The sequence below is a fragment of the Cercospora beticola genome, chromosome 8, assembly GCF_033473495.1.
Source record: "Cercospora beticola chromosome 8, complete sequence".
NCBI classification, from domain to species: domain Eukaryota; kingdom Fungi; phylum Ascomycota; class Dothideomycetes; order Mycosphaerellales; family Mycosphaerellaceae; genus Cercospora; species Cercospora beticola.
Window position 1 is genome coordinate 1,401,818 of NC_088942.1, and position 27,715 is coordinate 1,429,532.

A 27,715-nucleotide genomic window follows, 5' to 3' on the forward strand; every position below is an offset into this window, starting at 1 on the left:
GCGAGATCTAGACGTCGTCCTCAAATCTCCTAACCATCAACCCAGTCTTGCCCAACTCCTCTTTTACTTGTTTGACAGTCCACTCATTCCTGTGGAACATCCCTGCACCAAGCGCGGCATCTACATTCGTCTTCTCGAAGACTTCTTGAAAGTGTGCTGCATTTCCGGCGCCGGAGCTAGCAATCACCGGAATCTTGATCGCGGCCTTGACGCTCCTGATCAGCTCGAGATCAAAGCCGGAGTTCGTCCCATCCTTGTCGATACAATTGAGCAAGATCTCTCCTGCTCCCATGGCTTCAACTGCGGTCACCAGTTGGATCACATCAAAGTCTCGCGTTTCCCGTCCACCCTTGATTGTGCACGCGTACCAGCAGTGTTTCTCTCCATTGGGACCCGGGAAAGATGTCTCTATTGTATTGTGAGTCGTGGTGCTGGGATCGGCCACATAGACTCGCTTAGGGTCGACAGATACCACTACTGCCTGAGCGCCGTATGCTTCACTGATTGTTTCGATCGCAGTCTTGCCAGATAGCTGCTTGTTATTGGCATAGTATTCTTCTGCCGCCGTTACTGCATCAGAGCCAATGGAGACCTTGTCGGCTCCGCTTTTGAAGTATATTGTCGCAACTTCCAGTGCTGGTGCGACGCGGCCAGTTTCAGGATCTGTCGTATCTCGAATGCCACCTCCTATAGTGAGTGGCACGAACACTGTTGCCGATGTCTGACGCAAGACTTCCAGCATGGGCAAGTCCTTCAGAGGTGTGTCACGGAACGATGTAATGTTGAGGAAAGTGACTTCGTCAGCGCCTTGCTCATAGTACTGCTGTGCTTTCTCGACTGGCTTGCCGAGGTTCCGTACGGCATTATCGCCAGACTTTTCTCGTACATCGTATTGGTCGCCCTTCGTCACGACAAGATCGCCCTGATCGTTACTGCGGACATCGAGACAGGCAATGATTCGTCTGGTCAGTCCTTCCTTCGTAGAGTGCGGCTCTTTAGGTAGTGGGGCAGATTTTTCGCCTTCCAGAAAGGCTTTGAGGACGCGCAGCCCAGCAGCACCGCTCTTCTCGGGGTGAAACTGCGTAGCCAGAACATTGTCTCTTGCGATGGCACCCACGAACTCTTCGTCACCATAGCGAGCCTTGGCAACAGTCCATCCATCCTTCTCGAATTGGCCTTCCCGATAAGGCACAGCATATGAGTGCACATAGTAGTACTTGCTGTCTGGACTCATGCCGTAAATGCTCTGGTCGCTGGCAGAAGTGTTGGCAGAGTTCCATCCAATTTGAGGAACGCTCTTGTCGTGATCCTTGAATCTTTCAAGTCGTCCATTGATTACACCAAGACCAGAGACTTTCTCATTCTCGGCGGATCCTTTGAATAAGGCTTGAAGACCAACGCATATGCCCATGAACGGTTTGCCAGATTGAACGTGTTGACGAACAGGATCGACAAATCCAGCATTGGAGAACTGTGTCAGGCAATGACCAAAGTGTCCAACTCCTGGAAGTATCAATTTCTACATCAACCAAATACCTGTCAGCCATCAGCTTATGCAATGATCGGCAACTCGTCCGCTACACACCTCTGCCTTTTCGATGTCCTTCGGTTCTTTGATCCATTCGACCTGCCAGCCGAGCTTCTCGATGGCGTTGACCAGCGACCGGACATTACCGGCCGCATAGTCAAGCATATGCACGACAGGCATTCTGTGTGATTATTGCTGGCGTCTGCACACAATGTCGTGTCGGTTGTGACGGGTTCTGAATTTTGGTAAAGTAGTGACGAGTGACTCAGGCAACAAGGTTTCTCGGCGCGCGGTTCCACTTTCCGCCGATCCTTCGCTGGAGCCTCGAAATCTCAACTTCGACCGTGAACTTGATTCATTGCGACGACGTCCACAGCTCGCCACAACACTGTCGCAAACATGGTGCGCAAGCTGAAACATCATGAGCAGAAGCTCCTCCGCAAAGTTGACTTCATCAACTACAAATCCGACGACAATCACCGCCAGGCCGAGATCATCAGACGATACTCGATCAGCCAGCCTTCAGACTACTCCAGCTACAATCGTCTCTGCGGCAAACTGCGACATCTTGCCCACCGAATCTCTCTTCTTCCGCCAGAATCACCTTTTCGACGGAAACAGGAAGACTTGCTGCTTGAAAAGCTACACGATATGGGGCTGCTAGGTGTGGGGGGAGGTGGTACAGGCAAGCTCTCGGACGTGGAGCGCAAGATCACAGTGTCTGCACTTTGCCGGAGACGACTAGGCGTGGTCATGACGAGACTGCGGATGGTGAGCGGCGGCCAGCGGACAATTCTTGAGAGATGGTACTGATCCCCAATTCAGGCAGAGACAGTAAGCGCAGCCAACAAGTTCATCGAGCAAGGACACGTGAGTCGGCCAATCTACAGTTATGCGACGACAAGATCGTGCTAACAGGACTTACAGGTGAGAGTGGGAACAGAAGTCATCACTGATTCTGCATTTCTTGTCACGAGGTATTCAGCAACCCCGAACGCCATGAAAGAGAGCACGTGCTAATATTCATCAGAAACATGGAAGACTTCGTGACCTGGGTCGACTCATCAAAGATCAAGCGGAACATCATGAAGTACCGGGACAAACTTGACGACTTCGATCTCCTCTGAGCGACGGCAGCAGCAACCTGTCACGTGCACTAAAGATGATCCGAGGGACACGGCATTGCTCGACCAAGCTCATCTGGCTGCCCAGAGGTGTAGGCCAGCCCTGACTAGACTTGGACTGGACGCCTGCCTACTGTGCCGCGACTTTGCAGATTCAGCATTGGCAGGATGGAGGTGGTCTGTGCGCTTTGCTCATGCAAGCTCACATATATGGGGTCCTGTGCACACCCCACCATTCCTCGTCCTTTCTCCTACCTCTCCTCCTGGCTCGCTGTATTACGACGTTTCATGGACAGTTTGGTTCCGGCTTTCGTCTTCCTTTGAAGCAGTGTTAGCCACCACAGGACGAAGGACATCTGTATCTCCTGTTTACTACTCGGAGATTTGCTGGCCATGAGGAGGCACTACACCTTATCATCGCAACATCAGCAGTGCTCTCAGAGATTGGATGAAAACTTGAAGGCCAAGCTGCCACCAGGTGGTTCCATGCCGACTAAGGTGCACACGCCACCGCCGCCACCGCTCTACAAGACACAGTTTCTATCAGATCCAATCATGACTGTCCCGTCGTACAAGCATCGTCGACGTGGAGACTGCGAATCGCTGTCCTTCTTTCAGGACCTCGATGAACTGAGTAGCATGAAGTACGTGTCGCGAGACGCATCGGGTGATGACATGCTCGAAGTAAGTGCGCATTGTTGCCCCTCCTTGGCTGCGCCTCTCACGGGTACTTGCAGCGTGCGTTGCTGCAGATGCGCAAAGACCAAACGGCCTTCTTAGCTGCCGACGAAATTCGGAACGCACAGCAATCAGCATCCTCAAGACAACAATCTTGTCGTCGCAAGCCTTCACACAAGCCTTCACAAAAGAAAGTGCCGTCACGTGACACAGTCAGACCAAGCTTGGCGGCGACACATCCAGCACTTTACACTCGCATTCCATCTCAGAAGAATTCTCGAGCAGATCAAAGCGCGTTTGATCCGGGCATGATGCAGCGCACTCACGCCGGCGCCGGCGCTGCTCACGGCAAACCTGTCCAGCCGGCCACTCGACAAGACAGTGCTCGAGCAACCACTTGCGAATCAGCCGATCTTCACGGCCCACGCATCGGGAACACACCAGAGCACTCCGTTAGAGTCGTTACCCAGACCGTAAATTTCGCCGTCTCCATGAGAAGCCCTTCTGCCGACACGGCGCACTTGCCGCTCATCAACTTCCAGGATCCGAGTCTGTCGAACCCGCAGCCCAGACATCTACGCTGTGACTTTGAGTCCGAGTTTGCGGGCCTGGTCAGTCCCGTCCTTCTGACAGCTCTGCCATTCGGATCTGTCATCGAGACGGCGAACTTATACCCTGATGAGAAGTGCGAGAAGTGCCAGATGTACGCAAAGGGTGACAGAACTAAGTGCCCAGATCACATTGGCGATGCTGGTACGCAGGGATTCACACCTTGGGCGAGCTTGCACGAGGACTGATGCTTCGTTGACGTTGTCATACTTTGGCGTTGATCAATCGACTCTGTACTGCCATGCTATTGATTACAAAACGCTCATGAGCCTACACCCACTTCAAGTCTGCCTGGCATTTGCATATGAGTTTGTTTAGTGAACGATCAGACCCGCTTGAATCGGAGACATCTTGAGGTGCTGCGCACAATATAAGTGCCACTCAGCTACCCTATGCGACATCAAGCTACAAAGTGCACGCAATCGAGTGTTATAAGCGCGGCAGGTGCGGCTCCAAGGGGGTAGGCTGCTCTGAAGATTGCGGTCGCAACTTGCAGTGACATGTTAATCATTGCGCCAGTGCTCCGGTCCAGTATAGACATAGCTGCCACGTCTTCACAGCAGCTGCAATCAAACGACTGCTACTCGATCACGGAACCTCCACAAACCATCAAGATACCTACCATTCCATATTTCCATATTTCGATACATAGCCGCACCAGCTCGAGCCCGAGTCTGCGTCGATTCACAAGTGCTTCAACGTGTTTGCTCACGAGCCCACGCAAAGACAACAGCAGCCGTTTGTCAATGCAACCGTCTTCACCAAAGTGTCGAGTGCGATTAGGTTTACTAGATAAGGCATCACATTCTGACCTCAGGGCTAACCCATCATTACAACATTTTCAGTTGCTCGACCGCTCGTCTATCAACATGTTCTATTTCTCCAAGTCTCGGGCAACAAGCCCTCTCCGCCAGTCGTCGCCCAAACATACCAAAGCTGATGTCGAATGGATTATGGTCGACGAAGACACTCCTTCCGAACAGCAGAATGGCGTCCAGCCAGGCAAAAGTGTCGAAACTTCGAAACACCATCATTCGTCGACAGACGATCAGAAGTCCAACGCCAAAACAAAAGAACCCGCTTCAACAAGTGCATCTAGTCAACGCCAGACCAAACAGCTCAAGAGCGGCGGTGCCGAGACTTCATCAGAACAGACCGATCTGGCCACCATCCTATCAAGTCTTTCCAGTCAGCGCTCTGAGATCTCAACAATGCAAACATCTCTTCTGGAAGCCCAGGCACAGATTCAAGAAGAGCGTGATCTCTTCCAAGCACAATACTACGCTCTCCGTAATCAACAAGAAGAACGCGATGCCAGGCAGGCAGAAGAGAAGAAGCAAGAATGGAAGGATGATTTGGAGACTTTGCGCCTCGAGATGACAGTAAGAGCCATGAGTGAGGAGGAAAGAGTGGAGAAATTGATGTTGCAGATGGAGACCGTGGTGAAGAAAGTCGATGACATGCAGAGCTCAGGAGAAAAGAAAGTTAAGGAGAGCGAGAAAACATTGGAAATGTTGGGAAACTCGATTGAGCAACTTGCGATGGGGATGCAGCACCTTGGAGAGACTGTATCGAAAATCCAAGCGATGTATGCCGAGAAATTTGAGGCGGCAGAGAAAGATCGGAAAGACTTGCAAGCTCAATTTCTGCGTTTGGAGAAAGATGTCAAAGCTATTCGGCAAGATAAAAGCCTTGCCACTCAAAACCAGCTCAACATCGATACTCCATCGCATACCAACTTCCAGCAACCGCTCAACCCCTCCGCAGAGCCCTACCTAGGACCCAGACCCTTCCCCAAAGGACCAACCTCCTCCACCTCCTCACCATCAGCCTCAAACCCTCCACGTCGCCGCCATCACCGAACGTCGCATCCGGACCACACATTCAACGCAAACATTCGCCCTCGAGGCAGACTCGATTGTGAGTGGTTCTTCCATCACCTTGATCCATGGTAGAACGCGACTTGCTTACCAACAGTACGCTTGAAGCTCAAGATCAGCTAACAGGGACCAATAGTAGCTGACCAGTTCTCGCAGATGGGTTTGGGACGATAGCGGTTGCTGCTAGTACAGTAGGGGTTGTGATTGGGGGCGTGGTGTATTGGCAGGTGTGGTGGCGTGGGGAGAATTGAGAAATTGGCAGTCTTGCTTTCTTTGGGTATGTTTTGATTTTGTATTCTTGGGTCGTGCTAGTCGTACACAGATTGTGCTGTTGAAATGCATTGTACATGAATTTTGGCTATCCTTCTTGTTCCAATTTTGTGTTCTTTCTTTCGATCAAACTTTGACAGGTCGTGGACGACTCTCCGGTGAGATTTTGATCTTGCCATCGCTTGTTCGGGCGCCTTGGCCTGTCGAGATGGGTGCTCTGACTGGTGCTGGGCGAGAGGAAGCTGTCGGTGCAGGTGCTCTTACAGGCCCGCTGTTGGCTGGCGCAGCTTTGACAGGCTGTGGGCGGCTGACTGGCGAGATCTTGACCTTACCATCAGGTGTTCGCTCGCTTTGTGCGGTAGATATAGCTGGTCGTGGGGCCGTCTTCGCGCCGGGCGCACTAGATCTATTGGGAGCGGTTTGGGCTGGCGATGTTCTAGTCGTCGCTGTCGGAGGGACCGGTTTTTTCGTTGGAAGAACGCGGTTCGTGGCGGTCGGTGGTTTCGAAGGAGGTTTAGCAGCAGGAAGTGCCTTTGATGTACTCGGCACGTTTTCCTTCACACCTCCAATGGCAGAGCTCGCAGCTTTCGTTGTCCCATTCGCGGTCCTCTTGACAGCAGTGCTCGGCTGTACAGCCGTCTTCTTCGCACCCGCTCCTCCCGCACTGACTGGTCCATCAGCTGCCATGGAATTCCTGACAGAGTCGCCATAGCCATTGATGTAGTTGCCAACGCCGGAAACAGCGCCTGAAATATCTAAAGTCAGATATCAGTAGCCAGAACTCGCGATAGGGAAACGGACCATTCGCACTCTGCCCCACCGAACGGCCGGAGTTCTCAATCAAAGTCCCTACGCCGCCGACAGCGTTGCCGGCCAAATTTCCTCCAGCTTGTATACCGGTTGCTGCATAGCCAGCAAGCTTATCAGTGACCCAGTTCTTTGCCCATTCCATGATCTCGAAGCGTTAAGTTTAAGCAGTTCAGAATAATCTCTAGCAATGAATTGATGTGGTAGAGACATTCGAAGTGCACAACATTTGACCAGCAATGACCTACCTTTGCCACAGCGATTACCGGGTTTCGTGATCCATGAACCGACGTGCGGTTATCCTTCGATCACGGGTGCCATAGTGTAACATCAAGTCAGGTTTCACGCGACGACTTGCATTGAGATGACGTATTTCTTGTGGTCGTTTGTGGGAATGCTTGTGGAACGCACCGCCACATCTCGATCATCATGATCCTTGCGAATGCACACGGCGAATCCTTCAAGTTCATTGCCACCGGTTGCATACGAATGGCATGCGACTCTTCAGCATGCGTGACTCCGTGCTTTTGAGTTTGATGGTCGCTTTTGCCAAGGTGAAGCTGAACCTCAGCTTGCAATACCTCCTACTGGCAACTTTGGCGCCGAATCGCCGGCAATAGAAATACATACTTGATCAATTTACCTTGCGTCAGAGTCCCAATAGCTACGTGGCTACAGCTTTGCCGTTCACATACTTCTGCGTACCGATAGGTTTGTGCTTCTTCGATGCTGCTTGCTTTCTCATCGCCGCAGCAATGGCGGCATTTGATGTGGACGGACGTCTCTCGACGACTTTCGGGGCTCCCTGGACTGAGGCCGCCTTCTTAGGGGCTGACGCATTCGTTACTGGGAGCTTTGCCAGAGCAGCAGTCGCGGAAGCTGCCTTTGTCGGGCCTCCAGGTTTCGTCGCGGCAACAGGCGCTTTGCTAGTACCGTTCGGGGTCTTGGTCGCAGTCTTGGGAAGAGCGGCAGCAGCTTGCCCTGGCAAAGCAGCTCCTTTGGATTTCGCTCGCTGTGCAGCCATATTCTTCAGCTGATTGCCAGCAGCGTGCACAGCCATAGTTGTAACGGGTCGGGTGATAGCACTCTGCATGTTTACCAGTGGCATGTCTTTTCTCAGCGCCTCGTTGGGTGTGCTATTCTGCTGTGCTGTCGTTGCTATTGTCTTCTTTTGCGTGTCTGATAAGGCGCTGTTTGCCACAGGTGCTTTGCCAGCTTTCTTTGCGATTTCTGGAGAACCAGACTGCTTTAGCGTCTGTGTCATTTCTGCTTGGGTCTTTGGCGGTGATTTCAGCAATCTGTCAAGCACGGCATTTGGCAGTGGGTTGTTTTTGTTGGCAGCAAGCAGCGCCTTTCGAATCGCCTCCTGCTGCGCTGGTCCTTTTGGAGCTTTGCCAATGCTCAGCAAGTTGAATTGTTGTGACTGTGCCACTTTTCTCATCATCTCATCGAAGTTGAGGGGATCGGTCATATCTATGCTCGACATGGCACCGGCAGCAGTTGTGATAGGACCGAATATGCTCAAAAATTCGTCCCAGCCTCCGCCCTTCACCGAGGTTGAGATTGACTTCGCTGGATTTGGTTTCCGCTTGCCTTCGACTGCGAGCATAGCCTTTGCCGGATCTTCAGCTGGAAAGTTGCCGAACTTGTAGAAGTAGTCAAGCATGTAATCTTTCTCGCGCCATCGATTGACAAGCCATCTCGAGAAAGCCTCGTCGTCCTGGTACGGTATATCGGCAATCTTGAACCGGCGAAAGTACATGTTGACTGACTTTGGTGGCCGACCCTCAAACAGCGACGATTTCAGCGTGTATATGTCCTGTCCATACATGCCTTTTGGAACGCCTTCGTAGGCTATTGTGCAATCGTACAACCAGTTCGTTGAACTACGAAGTTCTTGCAAGCAGAATTGAAGTCCAGTAGATCGAGGCAAGAGCTGATGTTTCATGTCCGGTACTCCAGTCTTTTCTGCCCACTTTGCTGACTTTTGTCGCGTTACATCCGACAGGTTCGTGCCTTCCGGAAAGATGAGTAGCCACATTGGGTCCTTGGGATTCTTGAGGTGGTCGAGATGCTGCTTGAACTTGTATCGATCCTGTTCCCACTTTCGACTCAAGAAGATGAAGTTGTAGAATTGCATGCCCCAGCCGATGATAGGGACATGCTTGAGACTTTCCTTCAAGATGATGTATATGCGGCCATGCATTTTATTCGTGTACGCTATCCACCACAAGTACAGCCAGTCGGTGTACAACTGATGATTGCCCATGAGAATGAGTCTATGCGGGAAGTTGCATTTCAGCGTCCCATCGTCCATCTGAAAGAGCTGCCCTTTCATGCTCGCATCTCCACTGACTCTCACCACAGTAGGAGCCCACCATTGTGTGATGGTTGTCATCAGCACGGCGAAAGACTCTTTCGTCCACGCCATGTAAGCTTCGTAGAATTTGGCATCGATCAACTTGAGCGGTGCACCAATGAATTGAGATGCAGATATGGCCATGACGCCAGACATGAAAGTTGAGGCTGCTGAGAAGGCACGCTCTGCCTGGCCCATACTGCCATGGCGTATTGGATTTGGGTTGGCATCTCCAGATCGCAGACTGAGGCCAGCCTGGGTGACCTCTTTCGTCTTATTCGATGCCATGGTGAGGTGTAGTCTGGCTCAGTCCATTTTCGTGAAGCTCTTGAACAAGTCGTATTGCCGCACAGCGCCGGTCACTGCTACGCGCCACAGATGTCCTAAGCGATGCAGTCGCCATGCTGTGCAACAACCATGCAGAACCACAGCTTCTAGCCACAAGGGACGACCATTTGCAGTGTGCTGCGCTGCCATCCCTGTTTCATGCACCGGTTTTCCTTTGGAGAGCTGCTCCGCTCTGACGTACACTTCCAGTGGCGTTTATGGAGCAATAATCCTGGCATGCCAGCCGCGCCTTGAAGCAGTGGCTAGATGGGCGACACAGATCGTATTGACTCTCCTGCTGCATCATTGTTGCGATAGTCGCGTGCCTGGAATCGTTCGTCAACTTCGGATATCTTCAAAGGTCTAGATCAAGCAGTTAGCGGCTCCAGACTCGATTGTCAGTAGTACCATCATCGACAAAATGGCGACCCAAGTGCAGACGACCACCAAGACACAGCTCAACGGCGCGCCTCGAAAACCCGCCGCCCCTCGTGCTGCGCCAGTGAAGAAGAGCACAACGGCCACAGCAGCCAAGAGAGCGCCGCCCAGCAGCGCCCACAAGCCCGCAGCTCATACGCAGAACAAGGCAGCATCTGTAGCGGGCGAGAATCCAGCGAGCGGGGGAGGCGTGACTTCAGCATACGCCATCATGGCCAGCAGGATCGCAAACCGTGTCGCAGAGATGGCCGAGAGCATCACGTTTGTCGAGAGGTGAGTTGCAAGTCAAAGTGTAGAAGGCACAGTGGCGCCTGCTCAATAGAGTTCCAACTAATATTTGAACCAGACCTAAACCTTCCGAAGCAGACCCGGAACCCGTCGAGCAGGAGAAGAGGAGGCCACGGAAGCTGGAGATGAGACTCAACAACAGCGCCGCCGACTCTGTGGCCTTCTCAGCCCCCTTCCTCGACAACACACTGCAGAAGATGCTGCAGCTGCAGAACAGAATGCTCAAGACTACGGCGGATCTGTCGAAGAGCGAGGGCGTTGACGAGAAGATGGTGAAAGAGCACGCGGCGCAGAGTGCGGAGTTGAGCCGGATTATTGCGCTGATATGTGCTGAGAAGGCAAGACAAGGCGCGTAGACGCTGGAGAAGCAAAAAGAAAAGGATCACGAGGGCGCACGGAGTTGGGATGTAGACATACTCGCAGCAACGACAAACATTTACAGCTTAATTGGGCACAGCAGGCCGGACACGTAGGATATGAACGACACAGCATTTTCGATGTCAGAACTATCACGCCGCGAGCACTGCGAAGCCTTTATTGCGCAGAGCATTAGATCCTGTCTCGGGTCGAGGTTGACACGGGATGTACAGCATCAGAATACTCACCTCCGCAGTTGCTCAAGATTGGCTCAGTCTTCCTTCTATCGCACATTTTGCACTTTCCGCCGAAACAATGCAAGTTTCTTTGCAATTCCCATGTCACTGACCATCACAGGAGATGGCCAGTCAGCTGTGGGTGCTATCCTCCCCTTTGAGAGAAAGCACAGAAGCTTGGCAACGAACAAGGTCCTGCCTGATACACACCAGCACAAGAACAAGGCAGTTCGCTGCGCGGAGTACAGAAAATCTCATCAAAGTCTAAATTCGCGCTCAAATGGACGTACCCGTGGCCTCTGGCAGTTCAGTCTTCCCTGCACCTTAGCAGACAAACAACAATGTCAAGATCAAGACTATACAAGCGGTACTATGCAGGAAGGCCACTGCACCTCTTCTCCGTTCCACTATGGCAGTTCAGACATGCATCGATCCAAGCCGGGCATACAAGGAACAGCTTCTTCGCATTGGTAGAAGATCGACATACGCCGGGGGCAGTTCACAATTGGCGACTTTATGCTTCTGCTGTGGTAGCATCGTTTGCTGCGCTCGTTGTTGGATATGATTCGGCGTTCATTGGTGAGTATACTCGCTCAATAATCTTCTTACCTTACTTGATCTACGGGATAACACATGTAAATTCCAGGGACATCATTCGCGACGCCATCATTCACGCGAGAATTCGACTTTGACAAAATGACAGAATCACATCTGGCTTTCGTCGAAGAGAACATCGTCACAGCCTTTCAAGTCGGAGCGATGGTAGGGTCGCTCGCAGCCTATCCAGCAGCTCATTATCTCGGCCGTAGATTGAGCTTAGTCTGGTTTTCCATCCTCCTCATGCTGGGCTCTGGACTCACGCTTGGGGCAAATCATGCTCGAGGCTTGACCCTCATTTTCGCGGGACGCACGTTCACTGGGATTGGGGCCGGAGCATGCTCCATGGTCACTCCGATTTACCTTTCAGAGATTTCTCCTCCAGCTATTCGAGGTCGGATCTGTGGAATGTTTGAATTATTCTGGCAGATTGGCAGTGTTGCTGGATTCTGGTACGCTTCACTAAAACTTCGTCTGCAAGCAAGAGCTAACCGTTGTGCTTGCGAAGGATCAACTACGCAGTGTCTCAGACGCTGCAGCCCTCTCACAAGCAATGGCTGGTACCATTCGGAGTGCAACTCATCCCAGCAGTCCTTCTCTTCCTCGGCGCATTTTTCTGGCTAGAAGAGTCACCACGATGGCTTTTCAGCAAGACAGGATGCAGAGAACATGCGATCAGGAACCTCGAAGGGTTCCGACAGCTCCCTGTGGATGATTCATATATGCTGGAGGAGGTTGCCATGATAGAGTACGCAATTATTCGCGAGGGCCTCGCTGAGAGTTTCTGGCATCCCTTCAGAGCAGTCGCCATGCACAAATCGCTGCAGTGGAGATTGCTGCTTGGGGCGCTTCTTTTTATGCTGCAACATGGAACTGGCGCGAACGCCATTGCTTACTACTCGCCCAAGTTGTTCCAGGCTATTGGTATTACAGGATCCGAGAATGCATTGTTGGCGACAGGCACCTTTGGCATTGTCAAAGTGATCGCTGCCCTCCTTTGGATGGCTTTCCTGGTTGATCGTCTTGGTCGACGGCTGCTGTTACTGCTCGGTGCAGCTGGCTGCAGCATATCAATGTGGATCATCGGTGTCCACATCTTCACGCAGAAACACTCTTCAGCTGACAGTACAACCGGGGCCCACAACACTGGAAGCATCATGGCCATCTGCTTCTTCTACATCTGGACTGTCCTCTTCTCGTTATCATGGAGCGGTACACCCTGGATCATCAACTCCGAAATCTTCAGCATGAACACCCGTCCACTCGGCCAAACCAATGCAGCCTTCCAGTATTGGTTCTGGAGCTTCTTGTTGTCCCGTTTCACACCAAACATGTTTTCACATATGGGTAAAAGCGGATATGGTGTCTTTTTCTTCTTTGCGTCTGTCATGCTAATCAGCATCGGATTCGCCTGGCTTGTCATTCCTGAGACAAAGTCGGTTCCACTCGAGTCGATGGACAGACTGTTCGAGCTGAAGCCGCCGAAAGATGCAAACGATATGTTTTATCTCGAGAATGCAGTTCTGGGGCAGTCGGAGGTGCAGGAAGTTGAGATTGTTGAGACCATTGTGGAATGTGTAGGGAAGGAAACTATAGGAGAGGCTATGTGAGGTGTGTAACTGATGGCAAGAATTCTGAGCAGAAAACTGTCAGTTTGTCACTTTTCCACTTTGCATAATTTTTCGTCGGGATACTCTGCTGCTGTCAAATCTGCCTGAAATTCACAGAGCCACGGAAAGATCTCAAAGAACGTCTTCGACGGCCCGTATGTGGTGCTGCTGGTTGAACATAAAGTGGGGATCGTCTGAGTCCCTCGAAGGATTCCATGGAGTCCAGAAGAACAATAGCAAGCCCAGACGGTGAACATTCCTAGCCGCATCCGTGTATTCGCATTTCAAGAATTGATCGTCATATTGTTTACCAAATTTTACCCCTGCATGCCACACAGCTATCCAGTGCTCAGCACTGCCACTCTCGATAGCTCAGCTGGAAGAGCGCAAGACTGTAATGGACAACAACCTGTCATCTTGAGGCCCGCGGTTCGATCCCGCGTCGGGAGACAATATTCTTTTGCTTTTGCTGTTCTTTTTGTGCTTGGTGATTTGTGTTGGTCGTTCGGGGTGGTTCGAAGGTGAGGTGGTGAGGTGAAACTTTTCCCCTCACTTTTTTGGCTTTGGCGGTATGCTTTTTGGTTTCCCCCATCACAACAGCTGCTCAGCATTCCACTCATGTTCTTCTTGTGCGGATGAAGTGTCTCATGCCTGCAAGTGACATGTTGTGTGCAGAGGAGTTCGTCTTTTTGGTGTCATGGGCCAAAATCTCAGAATGCCTGGCGGCGGCGAAAGCATCCGTTTGAACGATGTGTTGTCGCATATGCATTCTGACTATATTATCCAATGAATTGAACGCGTTTCTTGAGATCGAAGTGCGACAATCACACACGCCGTTATCATCGTTCTCATAACAAGGCCATAAGTCTAAACTGATATTTGTCCTCGACTTATGGCATACTGGGAACTGACTCGTCCGCAGTTTCGTACAGGCGCTGTTCAATCTAAGACCAGGACATCGGACATACGATCGAGATCAAATGACAGAATCATTTTCTGAATAAAACTACTGGGTGCTGCTGACAAGCTAATCCTTCCCAGCACCCTCCGTATCCTCAATCTTGAAGATATACTTCACAGCACTCGCAGTTCCATCTTTGAGTTGCTCAAGTGCCTTCTGAACACCTCCCAAACCACCAGGAATGACCTCTTGCGGCTGAGCCTTAATCCAACCCTCTTCAAGTCCTCTTGTGATCAACCTCGAATACACGAAACCCAAATCCTTCAAGCTGCTGTGGACGTCACCGACGCTTGTCGTGCTCTGTTTCACAGTGTCCGGAATCTCAGGATATTCCTTACCAGGCAACACCAAGGTGATCTTTCCATGTGGCTCGAGCACCTTGCAAATGTTCTGGTAGCTGTTCTTCTCCGACACCGCATCATAGGCGTACTCCAGCTTCGCTCCCTTCAACGCATCTTTGATACCTTGCGATACAGCCTCGTCACCTTTGCGGTAGTCGATGATTGTATCACCCTTCGAGCGATCGATCAACTTTTCTACGTGCTCTTGCGCTCGACCAGCTACCACGATCAATGGGTGAATGTTGGCTTTCTGGGCGAACTGGAGGACGTAGGAGCCAACTGCAGAAGAGCCTCCGTAGACGACGAGTGGAATGGGCTGGGTCGCGGGAGCGGTAGGTTGTGGGAGATTGAGTCTGTCGTTGGCGAACAATCCAACAGCTGCGGTCAAAGCTGCGAGAGGAATGGCAGCGCCCTCTGTTTCCGCAAGTCAGCTGGTAATGCAACAGACATATGTATCCTGCCATACCTTCAAAGCTGGTCTTCTCTGGCAAGAAAAATGTGGTATGGTCCCAGCTCATTCCGTACTCTGCATAGCTGCCGCCGGGTTGTAGCATCTGGTGGAATGCGGCCACTCTGTCACCTTTTCGGAATTCTGTCACTCCTTCTCCTACTTCGTGTACAATGCCACTAATGTCATCTCCCTGGTTCATCGCCGGGACATCTTTGAGCCATTCTGGCACCTTCCTGATCGGAGGATTAGTAAAGAAGCATATCGTATAGCGGAGGACTTTCAACCTACCAGTCCTTAGGATTGCTACCACTGTAGATGATCTTCGTCACAACTTGGTGTGGCCCCGGCTTTGGAATTGGCGAGTCCTTGATCTCGACCTTTGGGCCTGCGTGGATAATTGCTTCCTTCATCTTCAACAATATTTCGTTTAATGCTGTGTTGTTAGAAGATAGTCCCGAAGCAGCTAATATGAGGAGTAGAATGAGAACGCTGACAAATGTACTTATCCTTTGCCCACTTCATAGATTCTGACAGAAGCTCCTCGAGTCGAAGATGCAAGCACTAGACAGAGCTGCTATGATGCTATGCAGGCCCACATCTACGCGTTTCGTCTTGCCTCGGGAATCGGACGGCCGACAAATCACGATCTGTACTGTGAAATTGTGCGGCAGCGTGAACAGGAGGCTCTGTTGAATGGGCGACGTTGATGTCGTGATGTCGCGCATGCCGGCATGTTGACCTCGCTACAGCGGATGATGGTTGACCGTGTTCGCAGAGTCGCACTTCTGATCATGGTCACCGTGCTTTTTGGCAGGAAACGGGGGGAAGGTTCGCCCCGTCTCACGTTCCGCTCACGTGGTGAATCCGAGCTTGGACGGAGAGCGTGGCTTCAGACTTGAACTCTCTCCTCAATCTGGACCTATACTAGACGGACGATTCGCGAGACTAACTGAAAGAAGATGCTGAAGAGTCGGTCATGAGATTAGGAGGCGTATGCGACCAAACCTTCGCGGCGACGACGAAGACACCAGAAAGGCAACATGGATTCCCGGTCGCTGTCCTGCAAGAGCAACCAAGCAGTCTACACCAGCACCCATGCCTGGAGAGCTCTGCACACATGCACAGTATGAAGACTCGGAGCGTCACCTAGCTCACCATCTACCTATGTCACGAGTCAGCTTGTGAAAGTCCATCGAGCATCTAGAAATGCGCCAACGTGCCGTGTGCCAAACTTCGGCCTGATTGCCTAGCGCTCGTGAAGGCTGAAGGCGAGACTCTCTCAAGACGCAAGTACACATTGCCTGCTTGCGGTGCAGACAACAAGAACACCAATCTTACATGCTATCTGCTTCGATTGTGTCTTGCGCTTCAATGTAGGCTATTGGGCACTCCTTCGCGTGCAGGGACTGTCATCAGGACATTCAGGAACATGCAGTAGCAACCGAGTCAATCCCAAGGCGGCATGTCTCTGGAGAACAAGCACGGAACTCTCTCGATCAGCTGAGCTCTGTGGCTTGATACTAATGAACAGGAAGCGAATGTGGCTGGCTGACGAGACAGGACGCGTGGTGGTATACATATTTCGGTTCCACTGACTCCCTGCAGATTTCACTGGGCCTTTCGCAGTACACCGTCCATCCCCAGAACTGAACCTTAGGCAACATGCTGTGGTCACAAGTCACTATTGTGGGACTTCTGTCCTCGACGACCTTTGCGGCCGTCCAGCCGAAGCAGCTCGCAAAGCGTGGTGATTGTCGGGCCCAGGTATTGAAGATAGGTGGTCAAGAGTTCACCATTCAGTGCGACGCAGACCGAGCCGGTGGGTTTCCTCGCAGGAACTTGTCGCACTGCAGCTTTACATACTGATAGCAACGCTAGGAAACAACATTGGTTCTCCTTTGCGAATCAGTGCCCCAGAGTGTGGCAAAGCTTGTGCCAACGACAAGTCTTGTGTCACCGCTCAGTACTCTAATGGTTACTGCTATAAGAAGAAATCGCAGAACCAACTGAGCGTAGTCAAGGGCACCACTACCTACGACAAAGGCAAAGGCTGTACCTCTAATCTCAAGGTCGGCGGCTGCAACGTAAAGTGCAACACCGATAGCCCAGGCAACAATCTCGACAATGGACAATACGTCGGCAGCTATGCCGCCTGCGCTGCTCTCTGTGCTGCGAACTCCAAATGTGCCACTGCGCAGTACAAGACCACGAACGGCTATTGTTATCAGAAGAGTAAGATCAATGGGCGCGGCTTCAGCCCGTGTGACTACACCATCAGTCTTGTCTGTCCGAACAACGGATACCCCGGGAGGTCGAGCTCAAGCACTACGTCAACGACGACAACTTCAAGCAGCACGACTACCACGACCTCCACAGGGAGTATCCACGAACGTTCGTTTTGATAGTCTTTAACCAGATACAGACCACCTCAACCACAACAACCACAACCGCCACTCCTCCTACTACTACCACGACAACAACCACAACTGTATGTGCATCAGACCATTCTTAAGCAAACACTGGCTTCTTACTAACTTGTTCTACACCTCGAGCACTACCACTTCCGCTCCACCTCCAGCAGAAACTTGCTCACGTGGAAACAGTCAAGGCCAGCCCTGTAATCCGCGAGAGGACAATGTGGGCCCAACAGGAGACTGTGGACGGGCTTGCGAGCTCAACAGCAATTTTGGCCAGGGGTGCACTAGTTCGTATGTCAACGGCAACGGCCAATGTATCCTCGTGATCAAATGCTGCAGGGGTTAGTGATGTGCCGGACAGGTATGAGAAGCCCATGAAAGCGAGCGAGAGGCACTAATACTGCTGGAAGACACAACAACGACAACTACAACGACAACGACGACAACTGTGAGCACATAAATTCAATCGTAACCAGAAAAATTGCTTAATACTGACTACTTCTAGACAACAACCACCACCACTATTGCTCCACCTCCGGTGGAAACTTGTGCTCTCGAAGGCGCCGCAGATCAAGGCACGCCTTGCCGTCCACGAGAGGAGAACGTTGGTTTGTTTGGAAATTGCGCAAGCAAATGCGAAACGGAGTCTCAGTTTGGTTACGGGTGTACAAGTTCGTACGTGGCTGCCAATGGCGATTGCATTCTCCGGATCAGGTGCTGTACATACTAAACAATACGCGGTCGAACATATTGAATTTCGCTCGTGATGGAATACTGTATTGGTTGTAGTAGGCAGTGCATCATTGCTATTAAAGTCAACCCTCCTAGAGACTAGTTACTATGCCGATGATCGAATTTCATGTTCGCATTCAGGTCCTATATGGCGATGTCGAGCTGTGTGTCTCAGGTTTTCCTCAACGGATGTGCTCGATGATTGCGTTACACGTAGGATGTGCTTTTAGTCATGTTGTGCCGCTCACACCGAAAGAAGCGCACCGTTGGTGGAGCTCTTTCCAAAGAAGCGCAATTCATCTATGCTAGATTTGCCTTAAGCACAAGCACGTGCTTGGCGGCTTGTTTATCGACATGTGCATTTGCATATGTAGTACTTCGATCCGTCTCGAAAGTGGGACTGATATGTGGACACTGCCTCCACCAAGCATTCTCACACGTGGAATGCCTGCTACAGTAGCTGCTAGTACTGTGGTGCCTCCCAGGGAGTGGAGAGGAAAGATTCGTGGTTGATATGTTGAGGGCTGATAGATCTGCTGAGCACATTATTATTTTCAAAGAGCGTGCACTTTGCCACTCGCATCGTTATCTCTGAGATGAAGTGTGGGACAGCAGCAATCGACCGCGGACTTCACACTGCATCCGTCGCGATCAATCGCTTGGCGCTCGGTTTTACGAGTTCAAAGGATGGAAGGAATAGCGGTCGTGGATTGCAGTCTTGGCCCTCCCGAATCATGCCTTTGTATCACGCTCCTTCGCGCCTTTGCAAAACCAACACAGGTGAAGTCCAAGGTACTCCATCGCAGAAGCACGAAAGAGGAAGGTGATAAAAAGTCGTGGCGTGAGGAAGAGAGTGCCCACAATGCTTGACTCTACGCTATGAGCGCACTGGCGCAAAGCGTGGCGCGACTCTTCCTTGCCAGTTCCGCAGCCAAGTGTTTCTTCGAACTCTTCTTGCATGTGACCAAGAGTGCCTCTTTCTCAAGCAAGGCTGCGCATCTTGTTCGAGGACTAAGAAGTAGGAGCAAGACTTGCCAAAGACTGCGCTTGAAGATAGCCTTGGAGATAGCTCTGGGGTTTGGTGTCTGAGATAAGATCCATCGCTCGTAAATGGAAACTCTCTGATACGTAAGGGAATGGCATTGCTGGCTAGCCAAGACCGACAGTGCCTGTTGATACTTCCTCTGTGCCGCATAGGATTTGCTGCAAGTCTCGGCAGGGTGTAGGAGATCGCCGCGGCGCCACAGTTGCGCTGTTCTGTGCTGCTGCAGTGTGTTGTGTTCTGGTTGAGGTGTTACTGGACGAACACGTTGTCATTTGAGACCATGCCAGAACAACCAGCGTTCTCAACAGGCTGGGGGCTGGACACTGAAACCATGTTGATTCCATTCCCCTGCCTTCCAAGAGCCAATTGGGGGAAGTATTCGCGATAAACACGAGAGACATTGAACAGACGATCGCGGGTAAGTTGTCGGTACCTCGGAGAGTGGTCTTGCTGCCAAGCCTGCGAACCGGCTTCGAGAAGGAGAAGGATTTCCCATCGCGACTTCACCTTCAACCACGATCCTCCCACGACTCCTGAACCTCGATGGCATGCAGATAACGCGCTCTTGAGCCGCGCTCATGCGTGCCTGATTACCCCGGACCGTTCGTCGAAGCCCGTTGCGAAGCGCAGAATCCGAGTCGCTATCTCTCATACTTTCGGACTTGCATAGAGCCAAGGGCCTAGGGGCTAGGCAAAGACTGGGCGGGCGGTTCTCAATGAGCTTGTGGTGCTATCGAAAAACATCTCCTTCCCTTGTTGGCGTGAGCGCCGTCTTGGCCCTGTTCGTGCAAGGTGGCAATCGATACTACGGTAGCATGCAGGAGATCCTGTGCCCGTAGCAGAGATTCTCTGGCCGCCCCGAAATGGAGCTGCACACCATGGGCCCAATGAGGTCTGATGCGATAAGGTCGCGTGCCACGCGCGTGCTGGAAGTGTCCATGAATTGCTATCCTGGGCGCTGATCGCTGAAGTGTAGCCGAGCAAGTGGGTGTTGGTGTGGAGCTATATGAATGTCGTGAGCGCGCGCCTGCAGCACGTCTTTGGTGATTTTTTTCCTACACACTCTAGCTTCGGTGGTTTGCCAACGACAAAAGCCTGTGTGGCGCCGAGGCTGATATAACAGGGATACAATTTCGACTTCCTGTACCTCCTCCGGTGAGGACATCAGCAACCATGAGTGCCCCTCTGGATCAGGACATGCATGTGATGGCACAGGCTCGCCAGCCTAGTGTCGTCTCGGCGACTCAGAAGGAAGCTCTGTACGGCATGAAGGAGTACGATTCGCACTCGGCGTCCGATGACGACCGCGTTACTCCAGATGGCGAGGAGCCCACGATGGCGGAGATGAAGACGCTGCGCCGTGTCAGTGGCAGCATTCCGTGGACGGCATGGACAGTGACATTCGTGGAATTCTGCGAGTAGGTCTTTTGGGCGACTTTCCTGGAAATGCATTTACTAACTTTCAATTAGGCGTTTCTCGTACTATGGTACCACGGCAGTCTTCGTCAACTTCATTCAACAGCCACGTCCGTTCGGCTCGCGAACCGGAGCTGTCGTTGAGAGCCCGCTCTGCTACAATGCGCCAGGCTGGAGTGTCGATGCATGCAAGCAAGCTGGTGGACTTGGACAAGATCAGCGTGCTGCGACTGGTTTGACGACCTTCAACCAGTTCTGGGCCTACTTTATGCCTCTCGTTGGTGGCTACATTGCCGATACCTATCTCGGACGCTACATGACCATCCAGTGGTCCATCCTCGCTGCAATCATCGGACACACCATTCTCATCGTCTCCTCGATCCCAACTGTCATGGACAACCCAAGTGGAGCTCTCGGTTGTTTTGCAATCGGTCTGGTGATCATGGGAATTGGAACAGGAGGTTTCAAGTCCAACATCTCGCCTCTCTTGGCTGAGCAGATTCCACAGACCCGACCAATCGTCAAGACCATCGAAAAGACTGGAGAACGCGTTGTTGTTGACCCCCAGGTCACTTACTCCCGCGTCTTCCTGTACTTCTACATGATGATCAACGCTGGATCCCTCGTTGGTGGTATTGGAATGGTCTACGCTGAGAAATACGTCGGATTCTGGCTTTCCTACGCACTGCCAACCTTCATGTTCTTCTTCGCCCCGATCGTTCTGATCTTCTGCAAGAAACACTATGTTCTGAGCCCACCTACCGAGTCTGTGCTGTCCAAGGCTTTCAAGGCTCTACGTCTCGCTAGCAAGGGCTGCTGGTCTGCCAACCCAGCTCAGACCTACCGCAACTTCCAAAAGGACGATTTCTGGGAGAAGATCAAGCCCAGCAAGCTCGGAGACAGCGCACCAGCTTTCCTTCAGGGTGTCGACGACGTCTGGATTGACCAAGTCGCTCGTGGTTTCAACGCCTGCAAGGTCTTCTTCTGGTTGCCACTCTATTGGCTCGCCTACAACCAAATGGTGAATAACCTGACCTCTCAATCCGCAACTCTCCAGCTCAACGGCGTTCCAAACGATTTGATCAACAACCTGAACCCATTGACTCTGGTCATCTTCATCCCAATCATCGACAACTTCGTCTACCCAGCTCTCCGCAAGGCAAACATCCGCTTCACCCCGCTCAAGCGTATCACATGGGGTTTCTTCGTGGCCTCCGCCGCCATGGTCAGCTCCGCCGTGCTCCAGTACTACATCTACAAGCTCTCGCCTTGCCCAGATAGCGAAGTCAACAGCAGCGCCGACTGCAAAGCCCCCATCAACGTCTGGGTCCAGGCAGTACCATACTGCTTGATCGCCTTCTCCGAAGTCTTCGCCTCCATCACCGGTCTCGAGTACGCCTTCAGCAAAGCCCCCGAGAACATGCGAGGTCTCGTCATGGGTGTCAATCTCCTGCAAAACGCTTTCTCCGCTGCTCTTGGTCAGGCTTTGGTCGGTTTGGCGGAAGATCCTCTGCTTATCTGGAACTACACTGTCGTCGCTATCCTTGCTTTTATCGGTGGTGTGGGTTTCTGGTTCACATGGCGTGATCTGGACAAGAAGGAGGATGAGCTCAACATGATCACTTCGACCAAGTACAAGGGTCGCGGTCAGACTGTAGAGGCTGAGAATGCTGTTGAGCAGCAGACCGATCAGAAGATCTAGATGATCTTCTTGTTTGCAAGGACGTGAAAAGTTGATACCCTATCGTTGATAATGAGTTACGTAGTCATGTCGAAAGAACAGCCTTACGATCTCAACATACATGTATTCATCCCATCTGAGTTCCCAGCCCTGCATGAATTGATATCACCTCGTATGATCCCCCCTCTCCTCCCACGCAATCTCCTCAAACGGCACAACCCTCTTAACCCTCACCTCACAAATTTCCGCAACCCTCAACGCCAAATCCTGCGTCCATTGCGCCTGCTCCCTCGTCCCTCCCTGTCTCACAATCCCTCTAACATGCCACATTGCCTGCTCCGCATTATTCGAACAAAACATCGTAGCAGAATTCAACATACAAGTTTCCGCAAAAGAGAAAATTGTATCTTCGGCTACGATCCAGGCGAGGTTTAAGGAGACAAGGAAATGTAAATCGGGATGGAATTTGAGGTTGAAGGCTTGATTGGCGGAGCTTGAGGAAGGGGAGCCCCAGAGTTGGGTGAAGAAGGTTTGGCCGAGTTCGTGGCGGTGGGGAGGGATGAGGGGGGTGGAGGGTGAGGTGAGGTCTCCATTTATGGATTCATGCCTAGAGGATTCATCTTTTGTAAGATTTATCTTCTGTTTGTGGCTACGCTTTGGGAGTATCAAAGCTAGAGGAGCAGAAACGCACCTCGGACCATAGTGATCGATTTCCTCGTCTTTCAAGTCTTTGAAGAGTGGGAAGAGGGCTTGGAGCATTTTCGGGGAGCCGTACATGGGACCAGTCTTGAGGATTGCTTCTTTCATGCGGCGTTGGACGAGTTTCTGTTTTTCTAGTGGGAGGTCTTTGCAGACGTGGCGGTAGAGTTTGACGACTTGGTGGCCTTCGGATGCGGCGGCGAGGCTGGCGGCCTAGGGAATTCTGCTGCGTTAGTCTCGAAGTAATAGCATGAGAAACATTGCAATGTGCTTGTTAAAGAACGACTTGCATATCAGCTCACCACAACGTTGGCCGCCATTGATTGTGTGACATCTTCTACGCCTTCACGCTTTTGGAATTCCGTCAAGAGATCAATCACTTCTTGACTCGCCATGACTGAGTCTCAACAGATAATTCAGATGTATGAGTGGAAGATGGTGCATATTGGATGTGCGAAGCTGAGGTCTCGCTTCCCGAGGATCGGTGAGAGGCTTGCAGATGCAGATGTGATGTCGTCGGGCATTGCCAGGATCATGGACAACAGAATGTAGATCCGTGCAGAAGCGATACCACCTACCGCGATCGTGTCGGAGCTTCGAACGAAACGTGAGCTTCCCAGCTCTAGATGTACCTTTAGCTTGTTATAGAAACTGGCGCATCGGGTATCAGTAAGCCTCTCTCGGCAGAGGAATTCGTAAGTAATCAACTCATTCTCATCACCTCCATCATACTTCCTTCTTCGGTCCTAAGCATCATCAACAATGGATTGGTCTCATTCCTTGAGAATCTTCTCGTCAGGCGCACGACCTCATCATACAACTCCTCCATCGCGACTGCTTCATCCTCTCGCTCCTCTCTCACCTTGTCCAAATTCTTCCACAACCGATCTATCACCTCAAACAATCTCGGCCACAGCATCGACTTCCTCCCACACATAAGAAAATACAGCTGATCCGGTAAATCACGATCGTAATCCTCTCTCATCTTCTGCAGAATCGCCACTTCATCAGGCATTCCGTATATTGAAATCGAGCTCTCCAGCTTCTCGAATTGATTCCAGATCTCATTCATCGCCACGTCACGAAAGACCACTTTCAGACCTTCGAGCACAATCGATGTTCCGCGCAACTCGAATTGTCCCATGCCGGTACAAACCAACTCGCGATGCAACCGCAACGTTTCGAGCTTCGCGTTTCTGCGCATCACATCTTTGACGTACCCAAATTCGCCAACATGATTGTGATAATCGATGACCACGGACTTCAGCTTCGGGAAAGCATATCCCGAGGTCAGAACTTGCAGGAAGCCTGTTGCGGTAGGCTGACAGACTTCACAGCATCCGGCGAGGAACATGTTGTTCCCGCCCGAGTACGAGGAGCATTTGATAGATTGAGAAAAGTTCTTGACTAACAGATTTTGAATCTGATCTTTCCGATGGAGAGGGGTTTGGAGGTCTTCGGAATCGGTGTGTTGGCAGAAGTCATTGCGAGAGCAGAGGATGGTATTGCAGCTGTAGAACACGGGCAGAGCTTCGGAGTAGATCTGAGAGCTGGTGCGGAGGATGGAGGTATTGGGACTTCCGGCTACGATTTGGCGGAGTTTGAGGGGGCGAGAGAAGGTGAGGATGTGGGAGTAGATGAGAGAGCGGAGTTCGCCTGGGAGGCGCGTGAGGAAGAAGCATTCGTGGTTGCCGTCCGTAGTCATTTTGATTGCAATGCTGGAAGGAAGTGTCAATGTTTCGCACGACGACGAGATGCACGAGCGACAGAGTTCTGACTTCTGGTCGAGCTCGGGTGGTGGAAGCTGCAGGGCGTTATCGGCGACGAGGTGCATGCGGATGCCCACGCGAGCCCGTCGCCGAGACACGCTGATGGGGGATTTGTCTCATCTCAACGCCCGAGCCTCCATCCTCACGTCCATTGTTTGTGTGTTTTGAGCGTTGGCGCCATGTTCGTGTTGTTGTTGTCGCCGTCTGTGCCCGTTGCCGCCCACGATTGGGCAAAGGCGGGGCGCGACGCGATTCATTGATCACGCCTCATGGCCTCGCCTCACACCCACCACCGCAAACTGCAGGAGGAATCGACACGTCGGACCTTGCAGTAGCGCGGCCGACATGCTGCACTGCGCTGGAATGACAGCACTCTAGTCCGACAGTGACAGCTCAGGCAATCCCTCGAACAACACCACCGCCTCCTCGTCCTCCTCAGCACACCGCTCCGCGGGCAGGAGAGGGACAGCATGGCCTTCCTCTTTGGCCGCAATCGCCAGCGGTCGGCGCTGGACATGGTCAAGACCGTCAAGGACCTGCTCCAGAAGCTGCCCAAGGAAGATGGACAACAACAGCAGCAACAGACAACAAAAGTACAGCCTTCCCCTCGACCACAACAAACATACCCCTCCGACTAACAAGCCATATGCAGCTGGAGGAGGACATCGCCCGAAACCTTGCCCAAATGAAAGTCACTCTCCAAGGCACCCCCGAACTCGAAACCTCACCCGACCAAATTTACCAACTCGTCATGGCCACCCTCTCCGAACAACTCCTCCCCATCCTCGTCTCCTCGATCCCACGCCTCCCCTTCGAAGCTCGCAAAGACACCCAAACCATCATCTCCAACATCTTCCGCTTCCGCCAACCCGGCAATATACCCTCACCAAACAACAACTCTGAACCTGACGCCCTCCGCGAAGTAATCCGCAAACAACCCGAGATAATAATCGCCCTCTGCAACGGCTACTCCCGCCGCGAAAGCGCCAGCGCCTGCGGCGGAATCCTCAAAGAAGCATTAAAACACGACGCCGTAGCAGCCGTGATCCTCTACGACGAACCCCGCTCCGACGGCACAGTCCTCGACATCTACTCCGACGTCGACGTCTCGCACCCGGCAAGCGGAAAAGGCACATTTTGGAAATTCTTCACATGGATCGATCAATCCAGCTTCGAAGTCTCCGCCGACGCATTCGATTGTTTTCGATTGATTTTGACAAAACACAAGAGTCTCGTGGCACAGTACATTAATACGAATTTCGACATGTTCTTTTCGCGGTATAACGAAACGTTGATCAAGAGCGAGAGTTATGTGACAAAGAGACAGAGTATCAAATTGTTGGGCGAGGTGTTGTTAGATCGGAGTTTCTACGAATGCATGTGTCGATATGTGGAGAGCGGGGAGAACTTGAAGCTCATAATGTGGCAGCTCAAGGATGACAGGAGGATGGTGCAGTATGAAGCCTTTCACGTTTTCAAGGTGAGTTCAAAACCCCTCGGCACCCGCTGCTGCATTATGTTTGGATTATACTGATCAATGGTGATCCGTAGATCTTCGCAGCAAACCCTCACAAATCACCAGAGGTCCAAAAATTCCTCATCATGAATAAATCGAAACTTCTGAAATTCTTACCGAAATTCTTGGAAGATCGCACAGATGACGATCAGTTCAATGATGAAAAGGCGTGGTTGATCAAGAGTATCAGTAATTTGCCAGACACGACTGCAGGGATACGGAGTCCAAATACTGGAAGCGGGAACGGAACGCCGACGAGCACGACGAGTCCTTCGCACGGCGGAGGGGCACAAGGTGTGAGATCGTGAGGGAATTCGAAAGTCCCCATTCTTGAGAGCGATAGTGGATAGAGCAGAGTGAGGTGGGACGACGGCGTTGACTGGTTTGATTCTGGATGTTGCTTTTGAGGAACAGCCAAAAGAGCGCACAATTGCTTTGGCCGAAGACCTGGAATGTTAAGCAGCGAGGCTCGTTGCATGAGATATGTTTGAATGGCATGAATTGATGTGGCGTTTGTTTGATGTGGCAGTCTAAATGGTCTCTCTTCCGCGACGGGGAGGGAAAGGCTGAGATGTAGCATTCGTGCAGCGCGCGGATCTCTTTGAGACCATGCAAAGGAAGGGTAAATGCATTTGGAGCTCTTGCAAGACGAAAGAGGAAAATGAGAACGTATGCAATGACCTACATCTTGTGTTCAGAAATTCATCCGTGTCTCTGGGAAATTTGGCCAGTACAGGCAGGTGAGCGCAGCATCGCTGGCCGCGAAGATGGGAATTGATGGCCGTGGTATCAGCCTGATTAGGTCGAAAGTGCAGAACAGTACGCAGGCAGCCGCTTAGAACGTCGAGGACCGCGGTATCATTGTTGCTGCATCTCACCTCTTTGAGCCAACTCGTACATGCAAGCTCCTCGTGCTACCTGCGCCTGTCCTCGTTCGCCTACGTAGGTAGCTTCGGCACTCTTGTTTCGCCTAGTGCTGGAGCACCTATTGCATTTCGGAGCCGAAGCAGCTATGCGCGTACGCTGACCACACTTCCGCCAGTATCGATTTAATGTTCTGGTTGTAAGTTGCTGTCTTCCGGCCTATCTGATCATTGACCAGAAAGTGGTAAGCCTCTGGTGGTCTTGTGCTACTCGTGGATGGAAGGAGCAAGGCGAGAAGACCGGCGCGAGAGAACGATTGGAGCTTATTGTTCCTGTTTGATGCTGCCGAGCAAGGTCGTGAATGCACCACGAGCAGGAGCTATTGTGTGACAGCTGTAGTGTCCAGTGCTGCAGCATAGATTGCTTCGCAGGTCGCTCCGGAGGGGCATGATCCTCGAGGAGGATTTGAAGTGTTCGCATGCGATTCGTGCCGCGGCTAGTCACGTCAGTGTGAGATTGCTTCGTGTCAGGCGCTTGAGTGGAAGAAGAAGGCCCTTGAACTGGATGGGTGCTGGGAGGAGTAGCTAATATGAACTCGGACAAGAACCTTGAACTACTCTGAGTCAGCAATAATTCGATACGACTTGCGAGAAATCTCCCGACGTCATCGTGAGAGGTCATTGCTATACACGCTTTGCTTCGCATAGGCATTCAT

General features: G+C 51.8%; 13 protein-coding genes and 1 non-coding gene across 14 annotated transcripts; 9 read left to right on the plus strand and 5 right to left on the minus strand.

The window, feature by feature from the left end:
- Positions 1-7: 7 nt before the first annotated feature.
- Positions 8-1,708, minus strand: RHO25_011832 (uncharacterized protein; the record flags this gene model as incomplete). The annotated part of the gene is made up of 2 exons (XM_023603248.2): positions 8-1,519; positions 1,586-1,708. The coding sequence occupies 2 exons, from the start codon at positions 1,706-1,708 to the stop codon at positions 8-10; spliced, it is 1,635 nt and encodes a 544-aa protein (XP_023454464.1).
- A 219-nt stretch (positions 1,709-1,927) lies between these two features.
- IMP3 (Small subunit (SSU) processome component) lies at positions 1,928-2,655 on the plus strand (the record flags this gene model as incomplete). The annotated part of the gene is made up of 4 exons (XM_023603249.1): positions 1,928-2,299; positions 2,354-2,398; positions 2,456-2,505; positions 2,559-2,655. 4 exons carry the CDS (start codon positions 1,928-1,930, stop codon positions 2,653-2,655), a joined length of 564 nt encoding a protein of 187 aa, XP_023454463.1.
- A 390-nt stretch (positions 2,656-3,045) lies between these two features.
- RHO25_011834 (uncharacterized protein) lies at positions 3,046-4,127 on the plus strand (the record flags this gene model as incomplete). Its single annotated transcript, XM_023603250.1, has 2 exons — positions 3,046-3,336; positions 3,390-4,127. 2 exons carry the CDS (start codon positions 3,046-3,048, stop codon positions 4,125-4,127), a joined length of 1,029 nt encoding a protein of 342 aa, XP_023454462.1.
- Positions 4,128-4,808: 681 nt separating this feature from the next.
- On the plus strand, positions 4,809-5,993 carry RHO25_011835 (uncharacterized protein; the record flags this gene model as incomplete). Its single annotated transcript, XM_023603251.1, has 2 exons — positions 4,809-5,859; positions 5,956-5,993. The coding sequence occupies 2 exons, from the start codon at positions 4,809-4,811 to the stop codon at positions 5,991-5,993; spliced, it is 1,089 nt and encodes a 362-aa protein (XP_023454461.1).
- A 222-nt stretch (positions 5,994-6,215) lies between these two features.
- On the minus strand, positions 6,216-7,041 carry RHO25_011836 (uncharacterized protein; the record flags this gene model as incomplete). Its single annotated transcript, XM_023603252.2, has 2 exons — positions 6,216-6,835; positions 6,891-7,041. The coding sequence occupies 2 exons, from the start codon at positions 7,039-7,041 to the stop codon at positions 6,216-6,218; spliced, it is 771 nt and encodes a 256-aa protein (XP_023454480.1).
- Positions 7,042-7,560: 519 nt separating this feature from the next.
- On the minus strand, positions 7,561-9,543 carry RHO25_011837 (uncharacterized protein; the record flags this gene model as incomplete). The annotated part of the gene is made up of 1 exon (XM_023603253.2): positions 7,561-9,543. The coding sequence occupies one exon, from the start codon at positions 9,541-9,543 to the stop codon at positions 7,561-7,563; it is 1,983 nt and encodes a 660-aa protein (XP_023454456.1).
- Positions 9,544-10,003: 460 nt separating this feature from the next.
- On the plus strand, positions 10,004-10,664 carry RHO25_011838 (uncharacterized protein; the record flags this gene model as incomplete). Its single annotated transcript, XM_023603254.2, has 2 exons — positions 10,004-10,293; positions 10,367-10,664. The coding sequence occupies 2 exons, from the start codon at positions 10,004-10,006 to the stop codon at positions 10,662-10,664; spliced, it is 588 nt and encodes a 195-aa protein (XP_023454937.1).
- Positions 10,665-11,597: 933 nt separating this feature from the next.
- RHO25_011839 (uncharacterized protein) lies at positions 11,598-13,108 on the plus strand (the record flags this gene model as incomplete). The annotated part of the gene is made up of 2 exons (XM_023603255.1): positions 11,598-11,950; positions 12,007-13,108. The coding sequence occupies 2 exons, from the start codon at positions 11,598-11,600 to the stop codon at positions 13,106-13,108; spliced, it is 1,455 nt and encodes a 484-aa protein (XP_023454938.1).
- Positions 13,109-13,469: 361 nt separating this feature from the next.
- On the plus strand, positions 13,470-13,558 carry RHO25_011840. Its single transcript has one exon. It is a non-coding gene; the product is annotated as a tRNA-Tyr (tRNA).
- A 577-nt stretch (positions 13,559-14,135) lies between these two features.
- On the minus strand, positions 14,136-15,271 carry FSR4 (fusarubin cluster-oxidoreductase; the record flags this gene model as incomplete). Its single annotated transcript, XM_023603256.2, has 3 exons — positions 14,136-14,824; positions 14,877-15,094; positions 15,150-15,271. 3 exons carry the CDS (start codon positions 15,269-15,271, stop codon positions 14,136-14,138), a joined length of 1,029 nt encoding a protein of 342 aa, XP_023454936.1.
- Positions 15,272-16,523: 1,252 nt separating this feature from the next.
- RHO25_011842 (uncharacterized protein) lies at positions 16,524-17,263 on the plus strand (the record flags this gene model as incomplete). Its single annotated transcript, XM_023603257.1, has 2 exons — positions 16,524-16,680; positions 16,740-17,263. The coding sequence occupies 2 exons, from the start codon at positions 16,524-16,526 to the stop codon at positions 17,261-17,263; spliced, it is 681 nt and encodes a 226-aa protein (XP_023454771.1).
- A 2,965-nt stretch (positions 17,264-20,228) lies between these two features.
- Positions 20,229-22,173, plus strand: RHO25_011843 (uncharacterized protein; the record flags this gene model as incomplete). Its single annotated transcript, XM_023603258.2, has 2 exons — positions 20,229-20,473; positions 20,526-22,173. The coding sequence occupies 2 exons, from the start codon at positions 20,229-20,231 to the stop codon at positions 22,171-22,173; spliced, it is 1,893 nt and encodes a 630-aa protein (XP_023454941.1).
- A 144-nt stretch (positions 22,174-22,317) lies between these two features.
- RHO25_011844 (uncharacterized protein) lies at positions 22,318-24,685 on the minus strand (the record flags this gene model as incomplete). The annotated part of the gene is made up of 4 exons (XM_023603259.2): positions 22,318-22,801; positions 22,844-23,064; positions 23,154-23,248; positions 23,584-24,685. 4 exons carry the CDS (start codon positions 24,683-24,685, stop codon positions 22,318-22,320), a joined length of 1,902 nt encoding a protein of 633 aa, XP_023454743.2.
- A 405-nt stretch (positions 24,686-25,090) lies between these two features.
- Positions 25,091-26,444, plus strand: RHO25_011845 (uncharacterized protein; the record flags this gene model as incomplete). Its single annotated transcript, XM_023603260.2, has 3 exons — positions 25,091-25,213; positions 25,273-26,100; positions 26,172-26,444. 3 exons carry the CDS (start codon positions 25,091-25,093, stop codon positions 26,442-26,444), a joined length of 1,224 nt encoding a protein of 407 aa, XP_023454939.1.
- Positions 26,445-27,715: the final 1,271 nt, after the last annotated feature.